Below are 12596 nucleotides of genomic sequence, written 5' to 3'. Positions count from 1 at the left end.
TCATCATTTCTCACGTCTGTGAGATCAGATTCGCTTCTCTCTCACCGTAAATCTGGAGAGCAGCGGCCCTGATCGACGTTAATTACCTGCACTCCTCCTCGAGGAAGTTCCCTCACTCGTCAGGTGACTGGATGGACCGTTAATGTGCGATGGAGTTTCTACCCACATGTCCGTGCATGTGTGAAACGGGGAAATTGAGTTATGATAACAGGAGATGAGCAAATTGAATTCTCACACCATATATCCACACAGTGGGACAGCCCGATCCCTCCCTCCCTCCTCTCCACCCGACCCCACATCCACCTACCCCCCCACCGCCTCCCTCCCTCCAACTGCGAGAGTCCCCAGCTCTCAGTTTTTAAGTGCCTGAGCTCCCAGAATTTAAAATAATACGATCAGGTTTCCAGGCAGGTAAGTGCATCCAGACTTGTTATCTGTGATATCACCCGTGCTTCAGCCTTCTTCCTCCTGCTCTCTCGTTTTCTCCCCGTCTTCCCCTCCATCTCTCTCTCTCTCTTTCTAAGGTATCTCCTGGTTTTCTTAAACTGTACAGTGAAACCCAATACTTTGCATTATATACTTTGTGAAAAGCGGTTTCTGCAGCATCTTGTCATCGTTTGGGTGACCGGCTGCTGTTTGAAGTGCTCTCAGGTTCAGGGCTCGGCGCATAACAGTGACGGCTCGGCTGCACAACAGCGTATTATTTACCCAGATGGGGTTAATTGCTGAATAAAAGAATGGTTCTTTTCAGTTGACCATTGTAAAGCTTCACCCACCCCTCTTCCAAGCCTTCTTCTACACAGACACACACACACACACACACACACGCACAACTGCACAGAAATATGAGCTAATATACTGAAAACACACACACAGGGATGTATACATGCGCATAGACTCTTAGACACAAACATGTGCACAGCAAGAAAACTATTACAAGGATGTAAGCAACTAAACGAAGCACCATTCTAAAGATGTGTATCTATTGTGTGAAGGGTAGAGGCAAAGGGGGAAGTGCAGGTCTGCACTGATGGGTGATTATCCACCAGCTTCCAGCATCAGATCAGAACTGAAGGCGATGGCATCATTCCACAAAAATGCACGCCTCCCTCTGATCACATACAGTACAGTTACTTATCTAAATAAAACTCACATTGCCTGCCTAATCAGATGACATATGATGGCATGCAGTAAGTATGAGAGGTAAAATTCATAATGCGTGAGACGGAAGAAAGAGAGAGAGGGAAAAAAAGAGCTAATGGAGGAACAGGAGGGGTGGGAGGCAGAAACAGGGAAAATGTGAGAAAGAGAGAGGAGGAGAGGTTAAATAGCTCCCACACTTCAGGGCAGGATGGCAGGTTGGACAGGGCTTGACAAGTCCCAGAACAGTAGCCTCTCCTGATCCCCATTAGCAACAGCCTGACAGTATTTCTCCTTTGAAGACCAGAAAGTCAACACTCCATTTGTGGAGATAAGGGGCAGGTGAAGGAGTGAGCAAGGCGGTGAGGAAAACAGTCTAAGCTATACTGACTTAGAAAAAAAAAAAGGTTAAATCATTTGAACTTCTGCGCTGTTTCGCTGAAACACCGTGCACATTACTCCAGTGCCCTTCATCTTTCTTCCAAAACTGTTTATCAACGCATTAAACTGCCTTCCTTCCTACATATTATACACAGATGCAGCGAGCCAAAGCCATTAGCGTTCTCGCTCTCTGTCTCGGTGACCTGCGCGTCTCTTACAGGGCTCACACTCTCATAGCCAAGACATCCCCCACCCACACCACCACCACCCCTTTTAGAAAAGCCAGTGTCCCATCTTAGCCCCGCTCTTCAAACAGGTCTGCATTGATTAACTCAGGGGGCTTTCTCGCCTATCCACCTATTAATTATATGGCCTTCATTAACACCGGGCTGATGAATGGGCTCTGCTGGAAAGGCAAGTTAAGAGGAGGTGTTAACACAGCACCTGCCTGCACTCATGTGGCCACTTATTAACCAACAATGACCTTCCACATCATAAACCCACTGGCCGGCTATTTGCTGTCTAATAAACAGAGCCCCTCTCTCGCTCTCGCTCTTTCTGCCTTCCCTCTTCCATGCACAGACCCCTTTGCTTTAGGCCTCTCAGAGTTTATTGTTCTGGAGGGGGAAAAAAATAGATGCCTGTAAACTTTGGACACCTGGAATCAACTAAAATACAGATCCATGGGACCAAAAAGGAGTTAAGTAGCATAGGTGGTTAATGGACTGATGAAGAGCCTCTCCACAAGCCCTCTGAAGAGAAGACAGACGTAGCTATACATGTCTGAGCTTTTTCTCTCTCGACAATGTAGCTAATGGTAGCAGCTAGGCAGCACTCCAATGCTAATCTGTCATAATAGCAGGTCAGTATACAATGATCATACACTGGGTAGATATAAGCCTATATATATGTGTGTGTATATATATAAGACACATTTGTCTTCCACATACAAGTTCATCAGGATTAATTCAGACATGACAGGAACATATGGACAATAACAATATCTCCCAATATTTGGACAGAAGGAAGAAACAAGAATTGTCTGCTATGGTGCCTCATTTTGTTTTGAAACCTTAATAAATCTCAACCTTTACTGCAGCAGGCACTGCACCATTACTCATACAGTGTATTCACTGATACAGTTCACACAAATGCGGCTAACTGGGACTCTTAATCTGTATTTGCCTGTATGCCGTAAAATGATTTTTCTTTCACAGTTTCATTCCTTAATAATCCCCTTTGACTCAACGCTGTACACTTTACAAAAACCACCTTACAGGGCTGGTGGATGGTTAATGCTAGTTTAGTGATTCTGTGCAGGTGCATGTTGGATGAGTAAAGGACCAAGAAGTGAGTCGATGCTTCTATAAGAAACTGGTTTGTATCTGAACTAGCATCTGCTAGACTTGCCATTGGGATTTCCATGGTTATAGACAACATGTAGTAATCAAAATTTTGAAATATGCTTTTTGTTATTAAATGTTTAGCTGAGGAATGAATGAATAAAATAAGTTTAAATTCAGCCAAGTTAATAGTAAAGTTTAAAAAAAACTCTTCCATATAAATCAGTGATGACTGAGACTGTTGCAGGGATATATTTCTGTCAGTGTCAGAGTGAGTAGTTTTGGCCATTTACTCCGAGGTTAGAGTGCTTCATAGTGGTTGTGTGGATGGAGACCTCTCAACGGAGGCTATAGTTTGGTGCATGTCAGACAGACATAATGGTCTGGGGGCTGAGCCACCCGCTCAGTCCCTCTGCAGACCGGGGGAGAAATGGGAGAGAGAGTCCTGGTAATGGGCCCTAATGTGAGGACGTATTTATTTCATCCACTGGCCCAAGTAATTGGCTGTCTTTCAGTGTGGCCGAGGTTAAAACGCCGAGTGATGGATGGCAGTTTTGACAGAGGTTAGCTGGCTTCCGCTTTCACTGCTATTCTTCTCTCTGAGAGATGGATCCTGTCGCTGACTTTGGTGGAGCGATTCACTCTGAAGCCCTTTATCTCGGACCAAAACCTCAAGGCCAATTTTAGCCAAAACGCTAACTGTACATTGAATAAAACAAGAATTAAGGAAAACAAAAAAGCTATTAGCAATGAACAGAAACCTCATATTTACTCTGGACTGGAACATAATTCTCCCAGTTTGGGTTATAATGTCACATTGAAATTCCTTCATGTAGTACCAAAGTCACTATGGGAGTATGGGATAAATGGGCATGCCAGAGCTTTTAGCAACTAATCTTAATGAACGTAATGATGAGGGATGAATTTAGTGGGTAAAGCACAAACTGAACCAATTATAGAAAGCCACTGCTATGTTGGCATGAGAATATTTCCCTATTAGTACAGTAAATGTATCGTACAATAAACTCAAGCAATTCCCCAGTTGGGGAAAATAACAGAAAGAAACTGTGCAGACGGCTCTGATAATGTTTCAGTCGTTTATAGCCATTAGTGTTGAGACTTCATCTCTTTATTTATGTCAAAACTACACCAATGTTGATTGCCGAATGGATACACTTTGGACTTATCATCCACTGAAGTGTTTTTATTTGAACATTTCATCTGTTCTGAGGTCTGCCAAACCCGCAAAGAGCTAAATGTGTGAACTGATTCTTAAAAAATGGCTCCAAAAGAGACAGAAGCAAGTTTTCTTTTGTATTGTGAGAAACTATAAAAATATTTTAATGAAAGAGAAGCAAATACTTTGTACAATAATACCAAGAAAATACATGAATATAGACTAGCATGTGGTTACCTCACCTTTTGTATCTACCCATTTGCAGGTTTTAGCACCTGGCAGGTGTATTCAACCATCACAGGAAAATGGGTGGGGTGGGCATATTGAAATACCACAGAGTTTTCACTGGTGACTTCCAACTAAGCAAAAGTCATTTAATGCATCCTATAAATCTATTTTTTGTTATTGTTGTTCTTACCCCCCCTCTCATTAGTCCATGTGATTTAGCGTCCCTCTCTCATGCCATGTGTAGAGCACCATGCCAGGACAGCTGAAACCCCTGAAATGCAAAAACAAAATACAACAAAATACAACGATGAGGACACTTTAAAACCAGACGTGGACATGGTGCATGTTTTGCTTTTTCACTCTGAGGAGACTTGAAGAGTTATGTTCTCTGTTATCCTTCAGTTGATCCCTTGATTATAGTCATGCAGGTTATGCTGAAATTCTTAAGCAAGCTGGGAAAAGGGCTTTGTGCATGCAAAACATACTGCTTTATGGGAATGAATCAACCATGTGACAGCTTTTAAATTCCTCAGAGTCTCCCAAACAAATGTTACTCCTGATAGTCGGAAAGGAAGTCTTTGCCTCATCCAAAAGTAAATCAAATACATACTTACGTCTCTATTTTCTGTCTCACACACTTTTCTTGCCCCCTCCCTTCCTTCTGTGAAGCAGAGCCTGAAAAGAGAAGTTTCCCTGCTTCAGCAGACTAGGCCATAGGGATATTAGTCAAGACAGGCAATAGTGTTGATTACTCATTGGCCATTAGATTGCTTTCACTGCAGTGGCTAAGCCTCCTGCATCATGAGATCGCTTGGCTGAGTGCAAGATTAGAGAGCGTGCTTTGCTCAAATCCCCCCGCTCACCCCCCGCCCTCATGCCCACCACCCCTTCACCCCTTTAAGCCACCCTTCCCTTTCCTTTCCCTACCCTGAAAAAAAAGCTCATCTGGCTCCCCTCAGGTCAGCAAGGCAGTGCAGCAGCAAGACAGGTTGACTAGCTGTGCAGTCCTTATTACCTCATTTCCTGTGACCACAGTTTTACCCCCTTTTCTTTTTCTGCTGCTGGAACATGTTTTATGATGGTTATACATAGTTAATGGTCCCTATGACTTAATTGTTTTTAGGGTCAATTTAGAGTGACAAATTTAACTGAACCCAATTGTTTCGCTGGCTCCTCGAAACGCATATGGTGAGTGAGGAGGGAGCGGTAATGTTTATGATCTTTGCGAGACTTGTCATACACACATACAAAAAGCCAGGAAAAGTCCCTGTATGCTTAAAACAGATGGATAAACATACTGCCACACATACTTGTACTTATGACACCCATGTGGACAGAATGAGGGATGGTAAGAGCTCGGCATTAAATAAAAGTCGTCTGACCTGTTTCAACCTGAGTTTTATCCCTCGGTCTCTAATGTTGGCTTCTAAAGCTCTGACGGGATTCAGTAAAAGCAACAAAAGATTTCCTTCTTAAAACAGAACAAGAAGGTGGGGGGGGGGGGGTCCATACGCGGCACTCCGCTGTCCAAAAGTTCTGTCAGAGTCGTTTGGCAAAGTGAAGCTAAAACTTACTATGAGGGTTTATAACTTTTGAGCCTCCTCTTCAAAATAAGCTTGGACTTGAAAGCTGGTGAAAGAAAAGCAGGGAAAGGCATAGCAGTGCAGCTTAAAGCTCATTACCTTCTCTCCCTGGCACCTTGCTGAGTTGAAAAGGCTTGGTTGCCTCTCATAGACACATCCACTGGTCGCTAATCAGGTCAACAACGGAATTAACCAATCTTTTAGATTTGGTCACTGATGCTTGCAGGTTGTAAAAATACTTGCTTTTGAGTGTCATTGTGGTTTACTGTGATATAGCTCTTGTCTGTCACTTAGAACAAAGAGGGATAGAGAGTTAAAAGACTGAGGCTGAGGGAGTTTTTTGGGTACAAGAACTCAAAAACTCATGTCATGAATCACAGAGCCCCTGTAGTAGTGGAAAGTATCTGAGCACATTTAAATAGAGGGTGCTGTTGTGTTTTTTCTAACCTAATTCTACTCCATTGCAGTGGCTTAAGTGACAGCCACTGCACTTTTTCTCCTCTACATTTACCAACAGCTGTGACTATCTTCTAAATATAATGCTTGCATATCAAACTCATGAACAGTTATCTGGAAATAGCTTAGACTCAATCAGCTCCATTATTTATTTATTTTTAAAAGTTGCCTGTGTTTATGAATAATAATTCATTAAAAGCAGTTTTTGTTAGAGTTTTGCAGATATTAAATGCAGAGATGATGCATGCTGCAAATCATGACCCTGTGGATTTGAAAAAAAGTCACTCTTGCAAGATAGTAACCTATTAAGATTAACTGTTAGGTTGTGTCCTCTTGTAGCCACCCCCCAGCTATATCACTAAAAGTTAAAGTGGACTAGAAAATCAAGTTATATTGTTTTATATCTTTAATGCTGATATTAATTTCTCTTTGAGGTTAAGTCAAAGGTGCTTGCTATACTGAAGCTTGTAAATTTATCCTGTCTTCCTCCTCTAACCCCCGATCCCAGCAGATGGCTGCCCCTCCCTGAGCCTGGCTCTGCCAGGGGTTTCTTCCTGTTAAAAGAGAGTTTTTCCTTCCCACTGTCACCAAGTGCTCACTCATAAGGAGTCACCTGATTCTTGGGTTTTCTCTCTATTATTGTAGGGTCTATACCTTACAAGACTGTTGTTGGGATTTGCCACTTTAAATAAAATAAATTAGATTGAAGTTTATAGTAAACAGATATAGGTAGCTAACATAACAGCTCAATTAAGCTTTTATAATTTTTTTCTCAGTGAAGCACCTGCTAGATAGAAAATGGTAAAAGAAAATAGTTCCTATAAGCAAGTTCACAAAAGGACTTGTGGATTTTTTTAAGTGAATATATTATGATCCTTAATTTTTCTTTTTTTCTTTTTTCTTCTTTTTTGCAATCTTGGTATTATTTTGCTATTTGACCAGAAATGCTGTGCTGCACAAACAGAAACACTGCATTTCAGACCTAATTAACAAATAAATAAATAAAATGATTTTACTTCAAAGTATAACATTAAGTGTAATATTTGTCAATCAAAGTAGATTTTGTCTACTTGTTTTACCACTATACTACATTATAATATCAGTAAAATATGTGTAGCCTGTCTCAGGGGTTAATTTATTGTGGTTAATTTACAACTAGCTTTTATTACACATTTAAAGGACCAAACAACCCAAAAGATAGTAAGTGTTCAGAATCTTTATCTCTGCATTTCATCACTCACTACAGTTTCTGCTCTGCTGTTTGACACATGCACACACTTTAGGCCAGCTGGAGTGCACTAGCAGCCCTCCCTGACACAGACAGTTACCCGGCACATTGTCCTTGCTGAGAGGTACATCAATCACTCTGATGCAGCATGGTGCTAAACCTGGACCATAAAACTGCTAAAGCTGAGAGTGGCATGTGTGTGTTTTTCATTCAAAGAATTTTTACTGAGCTTTCTTTCTGAAATAACCCATCCTAACTTATTCTCTTTTCATTGCCACTTGTCCTCTCAACACCAACACAGAAACACACACACTGATAAACACTTCAATTTTAGACGGAAATAGGCTGAAGTTCAACTGGATGTTTTATCAAGTCTTTATTCAATGTGACAAAACAGCACCCGAAAATATTGAGGTTAAAATATGAGGTCGCACAGCTTTGACAGTTCCCACATTAAAGGTTATTGATCTCTCTTAGGGGACAGATGTAAATCTAAATGCAGTGAACCTCTGCAGCTGGCCCCCCTACACCTTAATCCTGTCTGCTGCTTCTCCCCTGCAGTCATGCTGCTTCTGGGAGCCAAGCGGGAAGATCATGAAGGAGGCTGGGAGGGTGAAGGGTTGGGTGGAAAGTGCTATAGCGGTGGAAGAGACCTGGGGTGAGGGCTACTGAGCTATGGGAATGTTACATCTCTGGTTAGATTACGGCTCCCAGATGTCCCTTCCCTACGTAGCCATGCACAAGGGCCTTTGCAGGACCAGGACTGGCCTTGTTCAACAGTGTTAGCATACATACATTGTTATTTAGTCACCGGTATTGCTAGTACGTAAGCTAGCATTTTAGCTTTAGCTCATTAGTGTTAATATGTTGAACATTTATATCTATCAAAAAAGGGGGGAAATGACAGAAAAAGTGATCTTCCAATCTAAGATAAAAAGGGTTTGCTTTCTTTGGAGAGAATAGCTGTCATCCAGTTCATTCCTCAGATTCCAGTGAGAAGCAAGAGCGAGACTCACCAGCAGCTCATTTGGCGTGATTGACATTATTTGCTACCATTAGCCACTAGTATGCAGTTGCCCTTTGACCCGCCAGCAACCATGTTGTTTGAAACAACTTTAAGCTGTACGATTTAATCTGCATGGGAAAAAAAGCTTGAGGAACCCACCTTTCCAGGGCCTCTCAGATCAATCAACAATTAGAGGTGAGATAATGGTGACCATATCTCCAGGGTCAGTGATCATATACTCTCCTCCCTGCCCAGCCTGCCTCAGCCGAATCCCTCCCACTCCATCACCAGAGTCAGAATAACAACCATGAAGGTTGCAGGTGTAGTGAGCTGTGCGTGTTTCTTTAACCACGGCAGTTTGACGTTAAGAAAAGCAGAAACTGACTTTTTTCACTTCTAAATGACAGTCACGGCGTGGAGGCAAAGAAACTGATGCCCTTGCCTAACCACACTGATGTTAAGTGTGAATCAGGCTGTACGAGACAGAGGCAAAGCAGAACTGGTTTGTGCTGTGAGCTCTGTGTTGGAGCATTTTGACTGACAGTTTGATCGAGCAGTTGAAAGCTTGTTTACCATCTACTGTGCATGGTCTATGGCAGCGCTGAGACATTTATGCCCAATAAAATAAGTTACAGTAAGGCAATGGTATACAGTCCAATGAAAGATATGCCAGTGACTGTAACAAATTTACTCAGCCACAGTCAAAAGGTTTTATTACAGAAAGAACTTGTTTTTATATTTTGAAATAGGAGTAAGATTCATGATATGGTTTTGACTAACTGTGCAGCTTTGCTTCCAACAATAATTCAGTGTTTCAGGTAAAAAGTTATAAATGTGACCACATCTACGCTCAGCACCACTGCAGGAACTTAATGGTCATAGTGTTGCTAGTGTACGTCCACGTTAAAAAGGGCCAGTGGTGTTGAAAAATGAAGAACACCTGATGTATATTAAGTTTGCAACAGGCTGAACTGTGACCCTCCCATATTGAGCAGCTGGTGTGAAACAAGGGTTAACAACATCTACACCCAGTCCCCCCATTTCATACTCCCAGTGCCTCATCTTCAGCCCCCTCCCCAAAAAGACTGCAGGCCACGTGAGGCAAGGAAGGGGGAACTAAAAGCAGGGCAAAGAGGACCATGGGAGGCTTAAAAGCAAGCTAGATGCTTGCCGCTACTATTTATGCCATTTAAAAGTAACAAGCGGTGACTTCTCAAAATGTTCAAGTGTTTAAACTCAGGTGAAAAAGAATCAAAACAAAACAAAAAAAGAAAAAAACTACCAAGGTGAGCACTTGCTGTAATAGGACTTTCTCTGACATGTGATATTGATTTGCTCTTGCCTGTCAGTAAAGTGAGTCATTGTTTAACTTCCTCTTCAACACCCAAAACCATCACCTCTCTCCACGGGATGAGGAATGTTTGGATGTCGAAGGATCAGAGTTCTACTGTTGGTAATAATCCTGCTCGCTGTGTTGGGCTGCGCTAACACATTGGGTTTACACATGCATTGATTGCACCAATGACAGCTCAAAGCCAGAACTGAGAGTAAACACAAGATGGTTCGGTGCAAAAATTCAAACTATGTACTTGGATATTTTTAAATGTCTGAAGCAATTAGGGCATAGCAGTGCTTGATTGTAACAAAGGACATCTGCCTGAGTACTAGGCTGAAATGTAGTTTGTAGCTCCTCTTTTTGTGTTATTTTACAATTTTTCTCGACTACATTTAAGAGGCTGAATTATGTATGTACTTCACAGCCTCATATAGTTTGATTAATGACTGCACTAATACGTTTATAAAGATGTTCAATGCACTATGGTAAGCCTACAACAATTATATTGATATATATTTACTGTACTCTGATCCATAAAACAGACATGCTGCTCACTATTGTCAGAAACAAATCTGCGTGCATCTGTGTGACTTTTACAGTATTGTAATTGTCTGGGCTTTCTTTAGAAATTAACATATTTTCTCTAGGAGTTTGAACCAAACAGTGTACCATGTGTCTTTATGCTCCGTGGTAGCCTGTTAATTGCTTAAATGTGTTTGTTCTTTGCCTTCTGGTGTGTGTTTGACTACAAGGAGGTTAATAAAATAATGTTTCCTTACTTGGGGCAAAATTCCCCATCTAAGGAAGTGTTAAAACCATTGTGCTTTTACCAAGCAACGCCAACCAGTCGTTTAAGCCTTTGTGGTTACTTTTTGTTTATTAAAGAATGTCTGACATAGAAAATGTTTTTTAAGGAACTCTTCCCCCCCCAAAAAAGGAAAGCATCATCCTGACGCATGCAGCTGACATAAGGACTTGTGTACAGTAGTGGTTAGTTGTTGTGAACACACACGTGTCTGCCGGAGACCTGTTTGTCTCTTCTCTCTGCGCTGCCAGATGCTGCACTGGTGTGTTCTTCCATATGGAACCACTCGGTTGAACAAACATAGAGGAGCCTGATCACCGCAGTGGGAAGGGAACCATCCCTTTGAGTAATAATACTAAAAAGTAGGCTAACTATGCATCAGCTATCCCACTTTTACAGGAGTCTACTTGTCCCTAATCCTCTATCCTTCACTCACCTTCTGAAAATATGTTTTTCACTGCTCATTTTGGTCCCATTTACACCTCAGGGGGCCCTGACCCTGTGCCAGTGACTAGCCTGTGACCATCTGGTAGCCATTGGCCACTATGGAAATAAAATGCATGTGCATAGTTTGCATGAAAGATACCAACTTGTCTGCAAACACTTGCCAACTATTCTCAGAATGGTCAGCTCCTGTGCTTAGCTGACTGAAGTGACACAGTGTGTTCTTCTGCTGCTGTAGCCCAGCTGCTTCAAGGTAAATAGTAAATGGACTGATTCTTATATAGCGTTTTTCTACTCTACATCAGAACGTAAAGTGCTCATGATGTCTAAAACTCATGATTTCTAAATTCGATTAAAAGAACAGTAAACAAAAAAAAAAGGTTTAGCTGCACTTCAGCTAATTTTCACACAATTGAAGTTAACAAGAAAGACAGGATAAAAAACACAAGTGGCTGAATGCTAACATCGCCACGTTGCCATGCTTATCCATCATTATCAAGAGGCAAATTTTCATAGAGGTTCCCCTTGCATAGCTAAAATCAACAATAGATAACTGTGTGATAACAATGAGGTTGAATGCAGTGACATCCAGCCTACAAACACAAATGCCTGCATGCATGTCTTCAAACATGTGAAAAATCTTAACACACTTTAATGGACCAGGTCACTCCCTTGGATGTCATTTTTCAGGAGGCAGGGTAGTCCAGCAGACTTTACCAAATGTTCTCTGCTGTGATACCAAAAATTGATGAAGAAGTGCTAAACTTTCCCAGTTACTTTTGTTACATGAATCTAATCATCCGGTGAGAGAAAAATAAACCAAAAAATCCTACACCGTTTAAAATCAGTCAAGTCAGCTGTTTCAGCTTCTTGTCAGTTATTATATTTATTATATAAATATTATATAAAGCCACAATATGACAGCTTAGAATTGGACATGCTTTATCTTGAATATCAGTTTTTTTCATTTTTTGTTGTTGTTTTATTTCTTGCTACAGGAACATTTAATCTTTTAACTGGTGTTAACATTCAAAAATCCTCTGAATCAGAGCTTTGATATTTAACATACACTAGACGTACGCCAGCGCACCACCAGCTATATCATAATGTCTGAAAACCTTATTCCCCATGGAAGCCCGTCTTTGATCATAGGATTGGCTTCTTTCAGCCCCTGATGACACATACTTTTGTGCGTGTGTGCGTGTGTGTGTGTGTGTGCGTCAGTCTGCCTTGGGATCCCCTGGGGTGAAAATGAGCCAGCCAGTGTCATATCAAGACACGCACGCCACTACACACCTCACCAGTGGTCCCCCTATCTGCCTAAATTACAAGATATGGTTTATAGCCACTAAAAACAGCCATGAGTTTCTTAAATAAGACAGTGAGCTTATAAAGACAGACGTGCAATTAAAAGAAAATCCCAGATCCTTCTGGGTCTATAAGGAGCATATCATGTTGTCAGGGATTGT

The 12596-nt window shown here is 41.5% G+C and overlaps 1 protein-coding gene across 1 annotated transcript in view; it reads left to right on the top strand.

Annotated features, from left to right (window-relative positions):
• LOC146622397 (uncharacterized) overlaps positions 1-8208 on the top strand; it is a 46198-nt gene extending 37990 nt beyond the window's left edge. The window contains exon 7 of the mRNA XM_085366808.1: positions 8098-8208. Coding sequence (XP_085222934.1) covers positions 8098-8208 — 111 coding nt within the window. The remainder of the gene's footprint in view (positions 1-8097) is intronic.
• The last annotated feature ends 4388 nt before the right edge of the window (positions 8209-12596 follow it).

The sequence above is a fragment of the Diplotaxodon limnothrissa genome, linkage group LG11, assembly GCF_057381915.1.
Source record: "Diplotaxodon limnothrissa isolate DT_005_m linkage group LG11, D_limnothrissa_male_GT1.1, whole genome shotgun sequence".
Taxonomy (NCBI): Eukaryota; Metazoa; Chordata; class Actinopteri; order Cichliformes; family Cichlidae; genus Diplotaxodon; species Diplotaxodon limnothrissa.
The sequence above is the reverse complement of the archived record's forward strand: the minus strand, read 5'-3'. Positions and strand labels throughout refer to the sequence as shown.